The sequence below is a fragment of the Cynocephalus volans genome, chromosome 10, assembly GCF_027409185.1.
Source record: "Cynocephalus volans isolate mCynVol1 chromosome 10, mCynVol1.pri, whole genome shotgun sequence".
Taxonomy (NCBI): Eukaryota; Metazoa; Chordata; class Mammalia; order Dermoptera; family Cynocephalidae; genus Cynocephalus; species Cynocephalus volans.
This window is the reverse complement of record NC_084469.1, coordinates 26684209-26706153: the sequence shown is the minus strand read 5'-3', so window position 1 is coordinate 26706153 and position 21945 is coordinate 26684209. Positions and strand designations below refer to the sequence as shown.

At 35.2% G+C, this 21945-nt stretch overlaps 1 protein-coding gene across 1 annotated transcript in view; it reads right to left on the bottom strand.

The window, feature by feature from the left end:
• The window catches only part of TAOK1 (TAO kinase 1), a 150542-nt gene that overhangs the window by 20026 nt on the left and 108571 nt on the right, over positions 1-21945 (bottom strand). Inside the window, exons 11-15 of the mRNA XM_063111080.1 lie at positions 14145-14312; positions 11817-12020; positions 9939-10073; positions 3305-3541; positions 2243-2371 (exon numbers count right to left, since the gene is read on the bottom strand). Of these exons, the coding sequence (XP_062967150.1) occupies positions 2243-2371; positions 3305-3541; positions 9939-10073; positions 11817-12020; positions 14145-14312 (873 nt within the window). The remainder of the gene's footprint in view (positions 1-2242; positions 2372-3304; positions 3542-9938; positions 10074-11816; positions 12021-14144; positions 14313-21945) is intronic.

Sequence of the window (21945 nt, the reverse complement as noted above, 5' to 3'; positions counted from 1 at the left end):
CTGTGTTTCTTCTCTAATGCTCAGACAGGGCAATGACCTTGACAAGATAGGTGGTATTTTCTCCTTTCTTGAGCTACCCATGAAATAGTACAGAAAAAAAGAGATATGTATACCAGAAACTATGCATACATTTTTGCTTTGCACAGCTAGATTTCTGATGGTTCCTAGCTTCAAATCACACAATGATTGCTTAATAAAACACATTCTTCCTTAAAACTTTCCCAAGAAAAGACAGAAGGCATTGCTTTCATGTAAAAATCACGTGTGACTTAAAATTAGGGCTAAAATATAGTTAAACAACATCTCATCTCTTCATTTTTAACATTCTTGATACAAAGTTTTTGGCAAAATTATGGATGGACTCAATATAAAAGACCTGGAAATTAAAGGGAAAATCAACAAAGCCATAGGAGAATAAAGACCTCTTTTATGAACGGTACTTGATTTTCAGCATTAATAACCAATTAACAAATCAAAACCAATGATTTCATATATTATTTTAAGTACCATCTCACTAACTACCTTAATGAAAATGTATTTATACTGGGCAAGATGAAAAAATAGACAATATACTTAATGAGGCAAACCCTAGGATGCTAATTAATATTAGTATATTTTCAACCTAAAAAGCATCAATATCGTACAGAATATAAATCAGCCATTTTCCCTTGGCATAAGATGGTTTTTCAGAGACTACTAAACCTTATGGTCTTTCCCAAGAGACCAATTCTTTACAACTTCAGTTTATATGATTTTCAAACACACAGAATAAAAAGCATATAAATTTGTAGTTCTCAACTTAAGAGTGTATATGTACATATGGGAAGAGACAAGAATAACATGGGCACATGCATAGAGAATCGCCTGGATATATTTTTCAAAATATTCTGCCAAGGAACTTCTCACCAAGACTCTAGTATGTCCCTCCACTATACTGAGAATCATTATTCTAAATAAACTTAAACACCCACAAAATATCTGGTTTCTAAAAGAAAATGAATTTATTATTTTAACTACAAGTTATATGCCTAAAGGACTATTTAGACCAACTAACCCATAAAACTAAAATCTCATTTCGCTGTGAAACAGAGCTGTACAACTGCATTTTGTTGGATATTTATAGCTGGGAACCCTATTTACATTCTTTTCAAACTCAGGGTTCCTATACAAAGTTTGTCTTTTATATTATAGTCATGGGAATATATTGCAGGTTACACCCCTTAGAGTTGGAAAAATTTTGCCAATGAAGCTTACTTGGCAGGATATATAGCAAGTCTTTGTGCCACCAATATGTATACAAGACATATATCTGATTATAAGGCAAATTCCTACACACACAAAATATTAATATCAAAAAATTACATTTATTTTATCAATATCAATTTATCACAGCATGCTAATTAATCACATGGACTAGAAATTTCAGTCAGTCAGTCTGTAAGAGGGGAGATAAATGAAAAGACATATCATTTTTCTGAATAGTGTCCTGGCTACTATGCAGAATAATTATTCCCTTTCAGAAACTGCCTTAAGGCTTTCTTCAAAGTTAGAGTAAATCAGCTTTTAAAAGTTCAAAGAGCAGCATATAAAGGGCAAATAATTATGAAACCATGTAGCCATAAAGAAATAATCAGCATGTTCTCTCCTCTATTAATGAAAACGTGATAAGCAAATATGCTTCTATCCTTACTCTATATTAAAATTAGCGTAAGAACAAATTACTGTAATCTACCGAGCAAAAAGTAAGAGGGTATGGTTTATTTTTTTAATATTACTCAATACTATTTATATAAATGAAAATTACATGCACACAAAACAATATAGTTTGCCAGAACATCCATCAGCAAAAAGATACTCATTCAACTCATAGCTATTGAAGAATGGATGGGATACTCACATATATCCCTATGGTTTATTTTTAAAGTAAGAAATGTGTAGCTTTTTTCACAGCTCAATTATTTTAATTTTTATTCCTAATGAGTCAGTTACTTAAGTACATAGAAAAGCTATTATAAATAAAATAATTTATATTTTCAGAAAATAATTCTTTTCAGATCCTATTCAACTAGGGAACTCAGTTAAGAGTAACTGATTATAATCAATGTTTTCATTTAAACTGATATATATTTAGTGGCCACAAACAAGAAAAGAAAACTTTATTCTAATGGTTCTATGAGTTGATTACCATAGGATATAATTAATAAGAAGATAAATGGCTTGAAAATTTTTATAAAATAAGTACCTCCTTAAGCTGCTCTTTTCGAAGTTTATATTCTCTTTTCTGAGACTCCAAAAAGCTATTCAGTTCTTTCTTCTGTTGGGCCTGAATATGTTGCTGAAATTTTTTCTCTTCATTGGCCATCACTTTAGCCTACATGAAATTTAAAAAGTAAATCATATTAGTTAAGCAGATAGATTCAAAGCAGCAGTTTAATATATACCACTATGTTTACTCTCTTTTTTGAAGAACAAAAGATCAGTAGAAGCATTACCAAAATAAAACACCTAACCAAATTATTAACAAGTATTATTCAGCATCCTTATCATTTGAACTTCAAAGAGCCTGTAAGATGGAACACATCTTTAAAATGCTGATGTCTTACAAAGTCAAAATGTTTTCACCTTTTTTCTCACTTAATAGAGTGTACCCTCCCACCTACCCCCTAATAAAACAAAATAAATCTCTCATCATTTATGATCTCCAACACTCTCTGTGTCTTTGATATAAAAATGCTGCTATAAGTTTAAGGAAGGCTTCCAAAAAATACACAGAGAAGAGAATCATGAATGACTTTCTGAGACCTAAATCACCTATGGATAGATTTATCAAACTCCTCAGATAATCAGGGTACCAAAAGCCTAGAAGAGTGGAATAAATTACCCACTGTGATGCTATAAAACTATCAAGTATCAGGAAATGATCCCATGCCTTTTACTTCCCAGACCCTACTAACTTGATATTAAAATACATCAATTGTTCATTCTCAAAATTTCTTGGTTATCACAAAGACTACAAGATGAACTGCTCCAATGAATAATTAGCTTTAAGATTTGTTTGTTTTAAATGACACTAATTGTGTGTGTGCACGCAAGAGAAAAACCACACAGGAGCCACCTTTTTTTGTGATTGATCTCTCATCAAGTTATAGAAAGCTTTATACAAGTTATATAAATGCTTCTCCCTTTCCCAAATCAATTTACTTGGTTCCTGGGAACAGATACTCTAACGTCAAAATGTCATGTTGGTTAATTCTGAGATAGTCACAAGCTAAAATAAGCAAATCAATAATGATGAACCAGCCACCTCTTTTTCCATAGCAGCCTGATGTTTCTTGATAAGTTTCTCCATTTCTGCAGCAAAATTGTTTCGTTGCGTTTCAAGGTCTTTGTCTAATCTGAGGCGGTGTTCATCCATCTCAGCCTTTAGCTTATTTTCCAAAGTCATCAGTTGCTTTTGATGTTGCCGCCTCATTCTCTTATAGCCAGACATCTGTTCTCTAAGCTCAGAATCCTGCTCATGTTCTTGCATTTGCCTTGTTACCTAGATATATAAACAATGGAGAGAAAAGAAGAAAAAAAAAAAAAACACTTTTCTTTCAAAAGCATTTCAGACCATTCTATTAACTAAGGTAATTAATGTAAGAGATCCCAGTGTTAGCAGTTTCCAATTAAATTTCCAGCAAGTCTTGTAAAGAAACAAACAAGCTGGTTCTCAAATTTATAGGGGAATGTAAAGGATTTATAACAGCCAAAACGATCTTAAAGAAAAAAAAGATTGAAGGACGTGCACTACAGTAACCAAGACAGTGTGGTACTGGTTTAAAGAAAGACAAGATAAATAGATCAAGGGAACAAAGTGAAAACCAGAAACAGATCCACACATGTTCTATTGATTTTTTTACCAAAGTCACGTTAATTCAGAGGTAAGGAAAGTGATTTCAATAAATCCTGCTGAAATAACCAGTCCTCTGTATAAAAATAATAAACAGAGAGCCTTGACCCCACTCTATCACTCATACCTGTTGAGCAGTTGCTCCCCACTTTCCTCTCCTGTTACTACCAATCTGCTTTCTGTCTCTATGGATTTATATATTCTGGATATTTCATAAATAGTGTCATATAATTTGTTGCCTTCTGTGTCTGGTTTCTTCCACTTCGCATGTTTTCAAGGTTCATCTACGTTGTAGCATGTATCAGTATTTCACTCCTTTTTATAGCTAAATAATATTCCAATGTATGTATATACCATAATTTGTTTATCCATCCATCCAGTGATGGACATTTGTGTTGCTTCCACCTTATGGCTATATTGCTGCTATAAATTTGTGTACATGCACTTGTCTGAGTACTCGTTTTCAATTTTTAAATTATTACTATTAGTTTTGATTGACAAATCATAATTGCATACATTTATGGAGCACAATGAGATGTTATGATATATGTATAAAATGTGAATGATTAAATCAAGCTAATTAATATGCCCATCACTTTGTTTACCTACCATCTTTTATGATGAGATATTTGAAATTCACCTTCTTAGTTTTTGTGACATTAATTATTATTGTAGTCACCCTGCTGTGCAACAGATCTCAAAACCTGTCTATGTGAAACCTTATACACTTTGATCAACAACTGCCCATTCTGTCCACATTCCCAGCCTCTGTTAACCATCATTCTACTCTCTACTTCCATGAATTCAACTTTCTTAAATTACACATGTAAGTGAGATATGGTATTCGTATTTCTGTGCCTGGCTTATTTCATTTAGCATAATGTCCTCCAGATTCGTCCATGTTGTCACAAATAACAGGATTTCTCCCTTTTTTAAAGCCGAATAGTATTTCATTGTGTATATATAACACAGTTTCTTTTTCTATTCATCCACTGATGGGCATTTAGGTTGATTCCATATCTTGGCTATTGTAAATAATGCTACAATGAACATGGGAGTGCAGATATCCCTTTGACATAGTGACTTCAGCTCCTTTGGATATATACCTAGGATTACTGAATCATATGGTAGCTCTATTTTTAGTTTTTGAGGTGCCTCCATACTGTTTTCCATATGGTTGTATTAATTTACATTTCCACCAACAAGCATAAGAGTTACCTTTTCTCTGGATCCTCACCAATACTTTGGATATATATATATATATCTAGGAATAAAATTGCTGGGTCATATGGTAATTCTGTTTAACTTTTCAGGAATAATCAACTGTTTTCCACAGTGGCTGAAGCATTTTACATTCTACCAGCAATGTAAAAGAGTTACAATTTCTCCAGATGCTCTATAACACTTGTTATTTTCTGTTTTTGTTTTTGTTTTTATTACATCCATCCTTGTGGGTGTAAAGTGGTGCCTCATTGTGCTTTTGATTTGTATTTCCCTAACAACTAAAAATGTTAAGCATCTTTTCATGTGCTTGTTGTCCATTTGTATACCTTCTGCTGTGGGTTAAATGTGTCCCTCAAAAGTTCATGTACTGGAAGCAAACTCCATTGTAACGGTGTTAAGAGGGTGAGAAATCCTATTAGGGTAATTGTAAGGTGGGGCCTTTAGGAGGTAGATTGTGAGGACTGTACCCTCATGAATGAATTGATTCATTCATGGAGTAATAGGCATGGTTCCGTTGGCTTTAAAAGGAGAGCAAGTGAAAAGGTTAGCTCTCTTGCTCAGCCCATTCTTACCATGTGACAACCTGGTTGCCACAGGACCCTGAGCTGCTGTGGAATGTCACCACCAGGAAAAAGGCCCTCACCAGATATGTTCCCTGGACTCTGAACTGCTCAGCCTCCAAAACTGTAAGAAATAAATTTCTTTATAAATTACTCAGTTTAAGGTATTCTCTTATAAGCAACAGAAACAGACTAATATACCTTCTTTGAAGAAATGTCTATTCAATTCCTTTGCCCACTTTTGGGTTGCTTAAACTGGATTCTTTTTCTGATTTTTTTGTGTGTGGTAGAATACCATAAAATTTACCATCTTAACATTTTTATGTGTATTGTTCAATGGTATTAATTACATTCCATATTGTTGTACAATCATTACCACCATCCATCTCCAGAATTATTCTCATCTTGCAAAACTGGGACTCTATACGCATTAACAATAACCCACCATTCCCCAATCCCCCCATCACCTGGCAACCATCATTCCACTTTCTGTTGCTGTGACTCTGACTAGTCCAAGTACCTAATACAAGTGGAATCAAACAGTATTTCTTTTTGCGACTGGCTTATTTCACTTAGCACAATGTCTTCAACGTTCGTCCATGTTATAGCACATGTTAGAATTTCATTCCTTTTTATAGGCTGAATAATATTCCATTGTATTACATACCACATTTTCCTTATCTATTCACCCATCAATGGCCACATTTTAACTACTGTAAATAATGCTGCTTTTAACATGGGTGTACAAATACCTTTTTGAGACCCTTCCAATTCTTTTGGGTATATATCCTGAAGTGGAATTGCTGGATCATATAGTAATTCTGTTTTCAATTTTTTGAGGAACTGCTGTACTGTCTTCCACAGCAGCTGTACCATTTTTCATTCCCAACAACAGTGCACAAGCGTTCTAATTTCTCCACATCCTCTCCAAAACTTATTTTCTGTTTTTTGATAGCAGCCATCCTAATAGGTATAGGGTGGTATCTCAATGTAGTTTTGATTTGCATTTCCCTAACAATTAGTGATGTGGATCATCTTTTCATGTGCTTGTTGAACATCTGTATAACATTTTTTGAGAAATATCTAAGTCCTTTGTCAATTTTTAAATTATGTTGTTTGAATTGGATTTTAAATTTTTTTAATTTTAATTTTTCATCAAGACAATAGTAAGAGTAGGAATAAGCAAATCACAGATTGAGAAAAAATATTTGCAAGATATATGAGAAGTGGTCCCTGTATCCAGACTACATTTTAAAAAATCCTACGATCAATATTAAAAAGATGAAAAACCGAATAAAAAATCGGGCAAAAGACTTAAAGAGACACTTCACTAAAGAAGATATATGAACAAACAATAAGCACATGAAAAGGTGATAATGGTGACATTTTTAGTTATTGGGAAATGCAAATTAAAACCACAATGACATTCTATTTCACACCTACCAGAATGACTAAAATAAAAAAGATTGACAACACCAAATGTCGAAAAGGAAGTGGACCAACTGGAACTCTATACTGCTAATGGGTGTGTGAAATAGTACAACCACTTTGGAGAATTGACAGTTTCTTATAAAGTTAAACCCTACAATCCCTCAATTCTACCTTTAGGTATTTACCCAAAAGAAATTAAAACATCATGTTCACATAAAGACTTGGCCACAAATGTTTATAGCAATATTTTGCATAATAGCCCAAAATGTGAAACAAATCAAATGTGTATCAATAGAAGAATGGATAAACAAACTGTATTATATTCACACTATGGTAAACTATTTATAGCAATAAAAAAGAATGAACTTTCATAAACACAACAAAAAGTATAAATGTCAAAAACATTAATCTGAATATGAAAAGGTGCTCAACATCAGTAATCCTCATGAAAATGCAAATTAAAACCAATATGAGATGTCACCTCATACCTGTTAAGGATGGTTATTATCAAAGACAAGAGATAACAGATGTTGACAACAGTGTGGAGAAAAGGGAACTCTAGTACACTGCTGGTGGGAATATAGATTGGTACAACCACTAAGGAGGCTATGTATGGAGGTTCCTAAATTAAAAATAGAACTACCATACAACCCAGCAATCCCTCCTCTGGGCATATACCCAAAGGAGATGAAATCACTACCTCACAAAGATATCTGCACTCCCATGTTCATTGCATTATTCACAATAGCCAAGATATAGAAATAACCTAAATGTCCATAAACAAATGTGGCATAAACAAAATGTGGCATATACTCATATATAGAATGGAATATTATTCAGCCTTAAAAAAGAAAAAGACTCTGCTGTTTGCCACAACATAGATGTGCCTGGAGGACATTATGCTAAGTGAAATAAGCCAGAAACAGAAAGAAAAAATTGCATAGTCTCACTTTTATGTGTTATATAAAAAAAAGTAATAATAAAAGAAGGAGCTTAAATACACAGAGAGAATGAAACAATAGCTACCACAGGTGGAGGGTGGGAAGAAGACATGTGGCTCTCCATAGTCAAAGGATACAAAACAGATATGTAGGATGACTAAATTTAGAGATTAAATGCATTTTGATCCCCATAAAAGCTGTCCCCCCACCAAAAAAAGCATGGTAGAGATTTAACACACAACATGAGGACTAAAGTTAATAAAACTGCATTGTGTTAGATTTTTGTCTTTTTGTAAATTTCTTCTAAAATAAGAAAATTTTAACTAGACTTTAGATCCTCTTGTCACAGAAAAGTATCTATGTGAGATGGTAACATTAATCTGCTTCACTACAGTAACCATTTTGCTATTTGCATCCTATAACATCATGTTGTAAACCTCAAATATACAATAAAGTTTATTTTAAAAAATAAAACATTAATCTGAGCAAAATAAACCAGACCAAAAAAACAGTACATTCTGTGTGATTCCACTTAAATGAAATCTAAAAACATTCAAACTAACAATGGTGAAGAAACAGAAAGTGATGGTCTTGGGAGTGAGGAATTAACTAAAAAGGAGTTAAAGAGAACTTTCTGGGATTACAGGTGTGTACAACTGTAAAAATTCTTCAAATTGAATATCTAAGATCTGTGCACATTATTGTATGACAAATATCCAAGGCAGAAGGTAGACTGAGTTATGGTACATAATACTTATAATGAATAATATAGTTGTGCTTATTTGTAAAAAAAAACTATATACTCTGAATATTTTATCTCAAATAAATAGAATTACTGGGTTTAAGGCTACAAATCTCTTCCAGGTTTTTGATTCACTAAATCCATAACTTAAAGGTGTTCTTAATTAATTTGAGGAAGTCAAAATTTGGGACAGAAGACTTGCTTGGGAAACATAATACACGCTAAGTCACAAAGAGGTTTCCCCCTGCATTGGCCCCTCCTCTCTAAGTATTTATCAAATTAGTCATAAGAATATTAAGCAATCTTTGCCACTTGCTCTGTTCAAAGAGTTATTTACATGCTGCAGAATAGTAGGAATAACATGACTTACAGTAGGGGACTGCATTCCTAACCCCACATGTCATACAGATTCATGGGCCACAGCATGGGATTTATAAAATCTGATAATGTAGTTGACAACTCAGATAACTCCCATGTCTTTTTTTTCCCATCATATTTTCTAATAGCCTACTTTTCTTACGAAATTTTAATGGAGTTTCTCTCTATCACCTAGTGCTCTTTATCATGCTTTGGTCCTACTTATGTGACCAATCAGGGTTTTAAGTATCCCAGTATAATGTCTTTGTAATGGATGAACAATCCATACCTATTGTTATTTGGAAAATCAGAATGACAGAGTATATCAAATTGGATTATCTGCCATTTCCAAACAATCCCCTCTTTCTGGTTAGCCTCACAGAATATATTCCCTTATCGTCAATTCTTCTCATGTGGAAATACCATTTCCTTTCTCCCTATCTCTAAAACCTAGTAATTTTAAATGCTTAAAGTATTTATTTCATAAGTACTATCTTTACGACCCCTAATCAAAAGTTACCCGAGTTCCTATTTAGTACCTTGTAGCTCTCTTCAACATTTAATATATTCTAACGTATTACTTATTTGTGTATGTCTTAAAGACATTACTAGTTGAACATTTCTCAGAGTGCTTTGCATAATATCTTTCTCATAATAGGCATGTAAATATTGAATGAATGTTTTGAAACTTAACCCAAATACAAAAAATAAGATACAATTATACTTAAGTCTATACTGCCACGGTCCAACGCGAAAAACATATTTCTCTCTAATTCAGGGGAAGTACATACCAGTGATGCTGTCCGTATTGTAGCAAAATGTTCTCGATTACGATAGTGTGATTTGTGACGAGATACTTGGGGTGGAGATTGTGGATCTGATGCTCTTGATCTAGAATCTCCTTCTTCTCTGTAATTTTCCTCCTCCTAGGCAAAGAAGGACAGTATCATATAAGGTGAACAAAAATAGCTTGTTTGAACCTTCAAAGAATTTAAAGTTTAAAGACAAAAACTTGATTAAATCTCAAAGACAAATTTTAAAAAGTCAAAAAACAGAAATGATGACATTTTATTTTCAACGTAATTAGAATTAGGAGAAAGTATTTCCACAGTATACGTAATAGTACGTAGATTTAGAATAAGAAAACATACATGGCTACATTTATATTCTACCACTGTATGCAAAATTGAAAAGCTTTAATATAACTTAAAAACAAAGATAATGAAACATGTAGCTAGTATCTTAAATAGCAATAAAAAAACCAATTACTCAAAGACTCTTAAGTTGTAGAAGCAATATAGCTTCAACTATCTTCTTAATATTTCTGCCATCTGTCTAAGATAAGTAATCAAAAAACAGTAAAAAAAAAAAATGTAAGAACTGATGTCTTTCCTTGTATACCTCAATTCATTAACTGAAGAGGAAGTCAGTTAAATAGCAACCCACTAATTGTGGAAGTAATTTTTTTTATGATTGATTCCATCATCTAAGAATATAAAAATTAAATATTATTTTGCCCTGAATAACACAACTAGTTAACCAAACCATTCCTAATAGCTTTTGTGTGTGTGTCTGTGTGTGACAAAATATATGTAACAAAAATTTGCCATCTTAACCATGTTAAGTGGCATAATACATCCTCAGTGTTGTACAACAATCACCACTATTTCCAGAACTTTTTTTATCACCCCAAACAAACTCTATATCCATTAGCAATAACTCTCCATTTTGCCCTCTACCCAGCCTCTGATAACCTCTAATCTACTTTCTGTCTCTATGAATTTGCCTACTTTAGATATTTCACATAAGTTTAATTATAGAAGATTTGTCCTTTGTGTCTGGCTTATGTCACTTAGCACGTTTTTGAGATTCATCCATATTGCAACACATATCAGAACTTCATTCTTTTTTATTGTTATTTATTTTTTATTTATTTTATTTATTTTTTTGTGGCTGGCTGGTACAGGGATTGAAACCTGGGCCTTGGTGTTCATTCCTTTTTATAGCTGAGTAATATTCGATTGGACACATATACCACAGTTTGTTTATCCATTCATCTGTTGACGAACATTTGGATTTTTTCCACCTCTTAGCCATTATGCCCAATAACTTTTTAGCTGTGAAGTTAAAAAGGAAGCATTCCCTTTAATTGCTAAGAGGAGTTACCAGACTTTCCAATATTTCTGTGCACTCAAAAGTGCAAAGAATAATGTAACAAACACCCACATTTCCTAAATCCAGAGTATATACTTTTCCACAACTACACTCAGTTTTATTTTAAAGACACAAACATGGATAATGCAAGTCACTTTTGATCATCACCCACCCTTAACCATTTTTTCACTCCCCAAAGGCAATCATTATGATGAATTTCATGTGTATCCTTCCTATTTTTTAATATTTTATTTTCCACATAAGTAAGTTCAGATAGTAAATTATATAGTATTTCTGTATATGTTTCTTCTAAGATTTAAAAACTGTTCCCCATTCTTTTTTGTACTCTCAAAACTGGTTTTCTAAATGCAGATAACAGATTAGGAATTAACAAGACTACTGCCATTTTTAAAAATGTTCCAAACTTCAAAGAAAACCTTCTTCTCTTAAACTAATCAGATGAAGAAAATTATTTCACAAAGTTGACATTTTTTCACTGAAATCCAAATACTCACAGGTTTTAAATGGATGACAGAACTGTTAGACATCACTGTGTGGTCTCCCTCCATCATGTCTAGCTCACTCTTGTCGTCTGAAGCATCTGGAAGACTATTAACACTACTACTTTGGCTGCTGGCACTGATGGACATACTAGGAATAGACTGATTACTTCCAACACTATTCACTGTTCCTGTCCGGCCAACACCATGATCTTGTTCCTAAGGGAAAAGAGCATTAGAGTCAAATATCTATATTTCTTCTGAATTCTTGATTATAAATACATAGCACACCTCTCGGCATAGAGTCATCAGAAAGAAAATTAGAGTTCTATCATGAGAAATTTCCTTTCTTTGCCAAGACCAGGAAGTTTATCAACTGTTAACTGGTAGAAAAACAAACAAAAATGACCAAGTAAATAACAAAAAATCCCAACCAATTGTGTAAAAAACGACAGTTGATCAGATTTGGGTGATTTCCAAAGTGTAGTATTTTCTCTAAACTGTATGACATTTTTTGAAAACCATTTCTACAATACATCTCATGCGATATATACAGAGATTCTGCTTATTTCTCAATGATTCTCATAGTTAATACAAATCTCTCCTTTAAAAAAATATCCTATAAATACCTCTTTTAGTTGTTTTTCTTTTTTTTTTTTAAATTTTAACTTACACATTGTAATTGTACATACTTATGGAGTACAATCTGATATGATGATACATGTACATGTTGTACAATAATCAGGTCAGGAGAGCTAAAATATCAATCACTTCACACATTTATCATATTTTTGTCACAAATTAGTTGTAATTATTTGTTGAAGCCTTTAATATGTAGATTCTTTCTAAAAATATAGACTCTAGATTATCTTTTTCCCACCAAATTACTTATATTTATTTATTTATTTATTTGGATCTGAGTCCTTGACCTTGGTGTTAGAACACCGTGCTCTAACCAACTGAGCTAACAGACCAGCCTCTACCACCAAATAATTTAGTATTAATTCTATCTATTTGGGGGTTGAGGTAACTGGCCAGTTTGGGACCAAACTCTTGACCTTAGTGTTAATTCCCGTGTATTCTTGCGTAAACTAAGAATTACACATTACATATATATTCAATCACAATCACAAGAATGTCTTCCTGAAATAACCAGGCAGCCATGGTATCTGGGCACCAACATTATAGTAATCTTACCAGATCAAAATTCTATAAGACATTTAGAATTTAATAAATACAGGCACATGGTATACGTAATAGGGACTTTTCTTATATCCCTAGCCTAAAAGAGATGCTGTTAAAGATTTAACAACATAGAATTTTATTAATTTCACAACTTTATTAAAGTTTTTCATATATCTTTCTACCAAGATAGTCTAAAACAATTTTCTAATGAATATCATAAGAACTAAAATACAATCAAAAAAACCCAAAAAACAAAAACTGTAAAAAGTCCTAATAAAGTCCTGTATTGTATAGTTCATTAGTCAGTGCTATTGAAAAGAAAAGTAAGTAATTTCTGCTTATGGTTTCAGAATGCAAAGTGATCTCTCTCACTAGAAAGCAAAGAAAAGAATCAAAGAGTTAGACTTCTGACAGGGGCAAAAAAGAAAACTTAAATATTTAGAGGACAAAAGATAGCTTCACACATAATACACTTTATATGTATATTTCCTAATGAGGAAGTTCTGTAACACTTCTATAGAAAATCTGTATTCTATTCTCCCTAAAAGGCAACAAAGAAAGAACTTGGCCTTAAGAGTGAGAAGAATATGAATTTGAACCCATGTGCTTCTACCTACAGTGAGTTAGTTAACCACTCTGAGCTTTGCTTTCCTCATCTGTAATATGAATATTTTAGAATGGTGTAGATGGAATGAAATTATGCAGAACTAAAAGGAATCAAGTTTCCGTGGTGGCAGTAGAATACCTGGTAACTTTCTAATGACTTCTGAGTGAGTACCATCAACTTTCAGAGTCTGTCATTTCAAGTACTATACTCCCAGAAGCATGTCCCATAAAAATGGACAATTAGTCCATAAAGAGTTCAGTGGCCAAGAAATGTGAGAGGGACCAGATTTTAAAAGTTAAACAGGTTTCTTTAATAAAGACATCTCAGCGCCTTCATTATGCCAGTATGCATCATAAAGGGGTTAGGATTAGGGTATGCAATCTAATATGACTAAAGACTTTTTTTCCTAACTGGGATCTTACAGGACCAGTATTAAGAAAGCAGAACTTGGAAACCATTGATAACAAAGGAAAATTCTTGGTAGGGTAAGTTGCAAAAGAAAAGAAACCAATAAAGAGAACTCAATATTTGAGTCATTTTATAGGTATTACCTCTTCTTCTTCCTGTGCTTCTACTGCTGGTCCGTTATGTGCCTCCTGGAAAAGGAGTTTCTTCATCTTTCGATATTGCAGATTGTCCAGCTCTCTTACTGCATCCTTTGTCCTTTGAATGAGATCTATTAACACTGTTTCAGGGCGCTCCCGAAGAACAAACATGTGCTGGATAGGGTAGAAGGTAAAAGGCACGTTGAAACTTTTTTTTTTTCAATTAGTGCAAATGTACCTGTTCTCAGACCCTACAGTTACCATGCCACGATAGATAATGCACATAATCTATAACCAATTCTATTACACTTCTGACTTCTTATGTATACAAAATTATCATTTACATACATATACTCTGTGCCTCCATAACTACTCTTGTACATTTTATAAAAACTTTGAACATAATACTTTTGTTGGCCAACTGAAAATGGAGAGTTGAAATAATCAAAGGGTCTAAACACTAAGAATTAACTCCAATCAGAGTCCTCAACAAAAGTTCACATATTCTAAGAACCGATGATTTCATGCAAAAGTTCTTGAGTTACATTAGGTTTCAACAGAAATGTATTTAGATATTAGATATTATTGGTTCCTTTATATGCGTCACATAAACAATATACTTCATAAAACCCTAACAGTGAATTAAAAGCCATTACTTTATTAGTGATTTTTATCACTAACATTTAATAAAGGTTAACCTTATCAAATACAGAAAAGTAGAAAGAACCGTTCTACCATTAGGATTATCACTGTTACATTTTGACATATATTTCTTTCAGAAATTTTCTATGTATAGAAATTGTTTGGACTTCCGGTCAAGATGGCGGAATAGACGGTCCCTAGCGTCACTCTCTCCCACAAATCAACCGATTTAAACTATAAAAACATAACATCAAGTGCATATGGAACCGGAGAGACGTCCAGCGGGAGAGGCAGAAGCTCCACGGAGACTACATGCCCTGCGGGGACGCCGTCGCACGGCACAATCCGGCAGATAAGCTTTACCGCCGCCACCCGGCTCCATTCCCAGCCCAGCCCGGAGCGCACAGAGTGAGGAGACGTCTGGCAAGGGAGGCGGAGGCTCCGCAGAAACCACACACCCTGTGGTGGGGCCGCCACGGCGTGATCCAGCAGCAGGTAGGCTTCGCCGCTGCCACCCGGCTCCATTCCAAGCCCAGCCTAGCGCGCACAGAGCAGGGAGACATCCTGCAGGGGAAGGGGAAACTCTGCAGAGACCACATGCTCTGCGGTGCCTTGGTGCATCCCAGCAGCCCGGGCCAGAGCGCACAGATCAGGGAGAAGTCCCACACGGGAGGTGGAAGCTCAGCAGACACCACACACCCTGTAGTACCGCCCCATGATACAGCAGACCAGCAGAGTCCAAGCTGACCAGAGAGGTGGCTACCCGGAGAGGCCCAAGACCCAAGGCAACCACACACGCAAGGCACTAGAGGCCAACTGAGCAGTCACTGAGGTAGCCATACCAAATTGGCAACCACAGCAACATCTTAGTCAGTCAACAGTGTCAAACTTGTGGAATGTGAAACCCCCTGCCACAATGAATAAACATAAAAAAAAAAGATACCAGAAATACGAAAAATCAAGAAAGTACACCACCAAAGGATAATAACTCTCAAGCTCTAGATCCTATAGAACAAGAAGCCCTTGAAATGACTGACAAGGAATTTTGAGTGATAATTCTAAGGAAACTGAATGAGATACAAGAAAACTCAGCTAGACATCATGATGAAAGGAGGAAAAGTATACAGGACCTGAAAGAGGAAATGTACAAGGAAATCAATGTCCTGAAAAAAAATTTACCAGAACTTGCCAAACTGAAGAAGTTATTCAGAAAAATAAAAAACACAAGGAAGAGTTTAACCAGCAGGCTTACGGAAGTTGAAGAGAGAACCTCTGAACTTGAAGATGGGCTGTTTGAAATAACACAAGCAGACAAAAAAAAAAAAAAGAAAGAAAGAAAAAAGAATCAAAGACATTGAAGAAAATCTGAGAGAGATATCAGACAACCTTAAGCGCTCAAATATCCGAGTCATGGGTATTCCAGAAGGGAAGGAAAAAGGAGATTACACTGAAAACACATTCGACAAAATAGTGGCAGAAAACTTCTCAGGTATAGGAAAAATCACAGATCTTCAGATCCAGGAAGCTCAATGATCTCCAAACGTATTCAACCCAAAAAGGTCTTCTCAAAGACATGTTATAGTCAAATTGGCAAAACTCAAAGACAAAGAGAGAATCTTAAAAGCTGCAAGGGAGAAGCATCAAATCACCTATAAGGGAGCCCCAATCAGGCTAAAAATCAGACTTTTCATCACAAACCCTAAAAGCCAGAAAGGAATGGGATGATATATTCAAGATACTAAAAGACAGAGATTGTCAGCTAAGAATACGCTACCCTGCAAGGCTATCCTTCCAAAATGAAGGGCAAATGGTATATTCTCAGACAAACAAAACATACAGGAGTTCACTACAACAAGAAATTCTCAAGGGAGTACTTGGTTTGGTTCCTGAAAAATAACTACCACTGCCATAAAAACCCAAGAAAAATCAAAACCCACTAGTATAATAAAAATGGCATTCATGAAGAGAAAACAAACAAACAAAAAGGCTATCTACAACCTAAGGAACCAACAAACACAGAAAACAAACAGTAAATCAGAAAGCAAGGAACAAAAGACACCTAAGACAATCAATCAATCAATAAAATGCTAGGAATAAATCAACTCTTTTCAATAACAACTCTTAATGTATAAGGCTTAAATTCCCCAGCACCATTTGCTGAAGAGGCAGTCCCTTCACCAGTGAACAGGCTTGGTGCCTTTGTCAAAGATCAGATGGCTGTAGGTGTGTGGGTTGATTTCTGGATTCTCTATTCTATTCCATTAGTCAGTGTGTCTGTTTTTATGCGAGTACCATACTGTTTTGGTTATTATAGCTTTGTAGTATAGCTTAAAGTCAGGTAGTGTTATGCCTCCCGCTTTATTTCTTTTGCTCAGCATTGCTTTGGCTATGCGTGGTCTTTTATTGTTCCATATAAATGTCTGGATAGTTTTTTTCATTTCTGAGAAAAATGTCATTGGAATTTTGATGGGGAGTGCATTGAATTTGTATATCACTTTGGGTAGTATGGACATTTTCACTATGTTGATTCTTCCAATCCAAGAGCATGGAATATCTTTCCATCTTCTTGTATCCTCTCTAATTTCTCTCAGCAGTGGTTTGTAGTTCTCATTATAGAGATTTTTCACCTCCTTGGTTAACTCAATTCCTAAGTATTTTATTTTTTTGGTGGCTATTATAAATGGGCAGGCTTTCTTGATTTCTCGTTCTGCATATTCACTATTGGAGAAAAGAAATGCTACTGATTTTTGTGTGTTGATTTTGTATCCTGCTACTGTGCTGAAATCTTTTATCAATTCCAGCAGTTTTTTTGTAGAGGTTTTAGGCTGTTCGATATATAGGATCATGTCATCTGCAAACAGGAACAGTTTGACTTCCTCTTTTCCAATCTGGATGCCCTTTATTTCCTTCTCTTCTCTAATTGCTCTGGCTACTACTTCCAACACTATGTTGAATAGGAGTGGTGAGAGTGGGCATCCTTGTCTAGTTCCTGTTCTTAAAGGAAAAGCTTTCAGCTTTTCCCCATTCAGGATGATATTGGCAGTGGGTTTGGCATATATGGCTTTAATTATGTTGAGATACTTTCCCTCTATACCTAACTTATAGAGGGTCTTTGTCAAGAATGAGTGCTGAACTTTATCAAATGCTTTTTCAGCATCTATAGAGATGATCATATGGTCCTTGTGTTGGAGTTTATTAATATGTTGTATCACATTTATTGATTTGCGTATGTTGAACCAACCTTGCATCCCTGGGATGAATCCCACTTGATCGTGATGAATAATTTTTCGTATGTGTTGCTGTATTCTGTTTGCTAGTATTATAGTGAGGATTTTTGCATCTATATTCACCAAGGATATCGGCCTGTAGTTTCCTTTTTTGGTTATATCTTTACCTGGTTTTGGTATCAGGATGATGTTTGCTTCATAGAATGAGTTTGGGAGATTTGCGTCCATTTCAATCTTTTGGAATAGTTTGTAAAGAATTGGTGTCAATTCCTCTTTGAATGTTTGGTAAAATTCTGCTGTGAATCCATCTGGTCCTGGGCTTTTCTTTGTTGGGAGCCTTCTGATAACAGCTTCAATCTCCTTTATTGTTATTGGTCTGTTCAAATTTTCTACCTCTTCATGGTTCAGTTTTGGGAGATTCTGTGTGTCCAGAAATTTATCCATTTCCTCCAGATTTTCAGATTTGTTAGCGTATAGTTGTTTATAGTAGTCTTGAATGATTCCTTGTATTTCAGATGAATCAGTTGTAATATCACCTTTTTCATTTCTAATTTTTGTTATTTGAGTCTTCTCTCTTTTTTTTTTTGTTAGCCATGCTAATGGTTTGTCAATTTTATTTATCTTTTCAAAAAACCAACTTTTTGATTCGTTGATCTTTTGAATTGTTTTTTGGTTTTCAATTTCATTTAGTTCTGCTCTGATCTTAATGATTTCTTTCCGTCTGCTAAATTTAGGTTTGGATTGTTCTTGTTTTTCTAGTTCTTTAAGGTGAAGTGTTAGGTTGTTCACTTGCCATCTTTCCATTCTTCTGAAGTGAGCGTTTAATGCAATAAATTTCCCCCTCAATACTGCTTTTGCAGTATCCCACAGGTTTTGGTATGATGTATCATTGTTTTCATTAGTTTCAATAAATTTTTTGATTTCCTGCTTGATTTCTTCTTGGACCCATATGTCATTAAGTAGAATGCTGTTTAATTTCCATGTGTTTGTATAGTTTCCAGAGTTTTGTTTGTTATTAATTTCTAGTTTTAATCCATTGTGGTCTGAGAAGATACATGGGATAATTCCAATTTTTTTGAATTTATTGAGACTTGATTTGTGACCTAATATGTGATCTATCCTGGAGAATGATCCATGTGCTGATGGGAAGAATGAATATTCTGAGGTTGTTGGGTGGAATGTTCTGTAGATATCTGCCAATTCCAACTGGTCTAGAGTCTTGTTTAGATCCTGTGTTTCTCTACTGATTCTTTGCCTAGATGATCTGTCTAATATTGACAGTGGGGTGTTCAGGTCCCCTGCTATTATGGTATTAGTGTCTATTTCCTTCTTTAGGTCTAATAGAGTTTGTTTTATAAATCTGGCTGCTCCAACATTGGGTGCGTACATATTTACGATTGTTATGTCTTCTTGATGGATCAGTCCTTTTATCATTAAGTAGTGTCCCTCATTGTCTCTTTTTATGGTTTTTAGTTTAAAGTCTATTTTGTCAGATATAAGAATAGCTACTCCAGCTCGTTTTTCTTTTTTGTTTGCATGGTAAATCTTTTTCCATCCTTTCACTCTTAGTCTGTGTGAATCTTTATGGGTGAGGTGGGTCTCTTGTAGGCAGCATATAGTAGGGTCCTCCTTTTCGATCCAGTCAGCCAGTCTGTGTCTTTTGATTGGGGAATTTAAGCCTTTTACATTAAGAGTTGTTATTGAAAGGTGTTGATTGATTCCTAGCATTTTGTTGGTTGTTTGGTTGTCTTAGGTGTCTTTTCTTCCTTGCTTTCTGATTTACTGTTTGGTTTCTGTGTTTGTTGTTTCCTTAGGTTGTAGTAGCGTTTTTGTTTGCTTGTTTTCTCTTCATGAATGCCATTTTTATTATACTAGTGGGTACTGATTTTTCTTGGGTTTTTATGGCAGTGGTAGTTATTTTTCAGGAACCAAACCCAGTACTCCCTTGAGGATTTCTTGTAAGGGTGGTCGTGTGGTAGTGAACTCCCACAGTTTTTGTTTGTCTGAGAAATATACTATTTGCCCTTCATTTCGGAAGCATAGCCTTGCAGGGTAAAGTATTCTTGGCTGGCAATCTTTGTCTTTTAGTATTTTGAAAATATCATCCCATTCCTTTCTAGCTTTTAGGGTTTGTGATGAAAAGTCTGATGTTAGCCTGATTGGGGCTCCCTTATAGGTGATTTGACGCTTCTCTCTTGCAGCTTTTAAGATTCTCTCTTTGTCTCTGAGTTTTGCCAATTTGACTATGACATGTCTTGGAGAAGGCCTTTTTGGGTGGAATACGTTTGGAGATCGTTGAGCTTCCTGGATCTGAAGATCTGTGATTTTTCCTATACCTGGGAAGTTTTCTGCCACTATTTTGTTGAATATGTTTTCAATGGAATCTCCATTTTCCTCCCCTTCTGGAATACCCATGACTCGGATATTTGAGCCCTTAAGGTTGTCTGATATCTCTCTCAGATTTTCTTCCATGTCCTTGATTCTTTTTTCTTTCTTTTTGTCTGCTTGTGTTATTTCAAATAGCCCATCTTCAAGTTCAGAGGTTCTCTCTTCAACTTCGACAAGCCTGCTGGTTAAACTCTCCATTGTGTTTTTTATTTTGCTGAATAACTTCTTCAGTTCAGCAAGTTCTGCTACATTTTTTTTCAGGACATTGATTTCCTTGTACATTTCCTCTTTCAGATCCTGTATACTTTTCCTCATTTCATCATGATGTCTAGCTGTGTTTTCTTGTATCTCATTCAGTTTCCTTAGAATTATCACTCGAAATTCCTTGTCAGTCATTTCAAGGGCTTCTTGTTCTATAGGATCTAGAGTTTGAGATTTATTAACTTTTGGTGGTGTACTTTCTTGATTTTTTGTATTTCTGGTATCTTTTTTTTGATGTTTATTCATTGTGGCAGGGGGTTTCACATTCCACCGGTTTGAGACTAATGAATAACTAGGATGTTGCTGTGGTTGCCAATTTCGTATGGCTACCTCCGTGGCTGCTCAGTTGGCCTCTAGTGCCTTGTGTGTGTGGTTGCCTCGGGTCTTGGGCTTCTCCCGGGAGCCACCTTTCTGGTCAGCTTGGACTCTGCTGGGCTGGTGAATCACGTACCACAGGGTGTGTGATCTCTGTTGAGCTTTCACTTCCTGTGCAGGACTTCTCCCTGTTCCATGTGCTCTGGCCCAGGCTGTTGGATCATGCAGTGGCCACCCCACAGGGTGTGTGGTTTCTCTCGAGTCTCCGCCTCCCTGGCCGCACGTCTCCCCACTCTGTGCACACTGTGCTGGGCTGGGGCATGTCTTCTGCAACCCTCGTCTATCAGCTGGGCCTTCAAGACCCTGCTCGGCACCGCCTCGCCCAGGAAGTCTACCAGTTTTCTGCTAGGCACAGACGACCGGTCGCTCTGGGTGCCTTTGTAGTACTGTGTAGATCTTTCTCGGGAAAGATCTCCTATTCAACATAGTGTTGGAAGTAGTAGCTAGAGCAATCAGAGAAGAGAAGGAAATAAAGGGCATCCAGATTGGAAAAGAGGAAGTCAAACTGTCCCTGTTTGCAGATGACATGATCCTATATATCGAACAGCCGAAAGCCTCTACAAAAAAACTCTTGGAGGTGATAAATGATTTCAGCACAGTAGCAGGACACAAAATCAACACACAAAAATCAGTAGCATTTCTTTTCTCCAATAGTGAACATGCAGAACGAGAAATCAAGAAAGCCTGCCCATTTACAATAGCCACCAAAAAAATAAAATACTTAGGAATTGAGTTAACCAAGGATGTCAAAAATCCCTATAATGAGAACTACAAACCACTGCTGAGAGAAATTAGAGAGGATACAAGAAGATGGAAAGATATTCCATGCTCTTGGATTGGAAGAATCAACATAGTGAAAATGTCCATACTACCCAAAGTGATATACAAATTCAATGCACTCTCCATCAAAATTC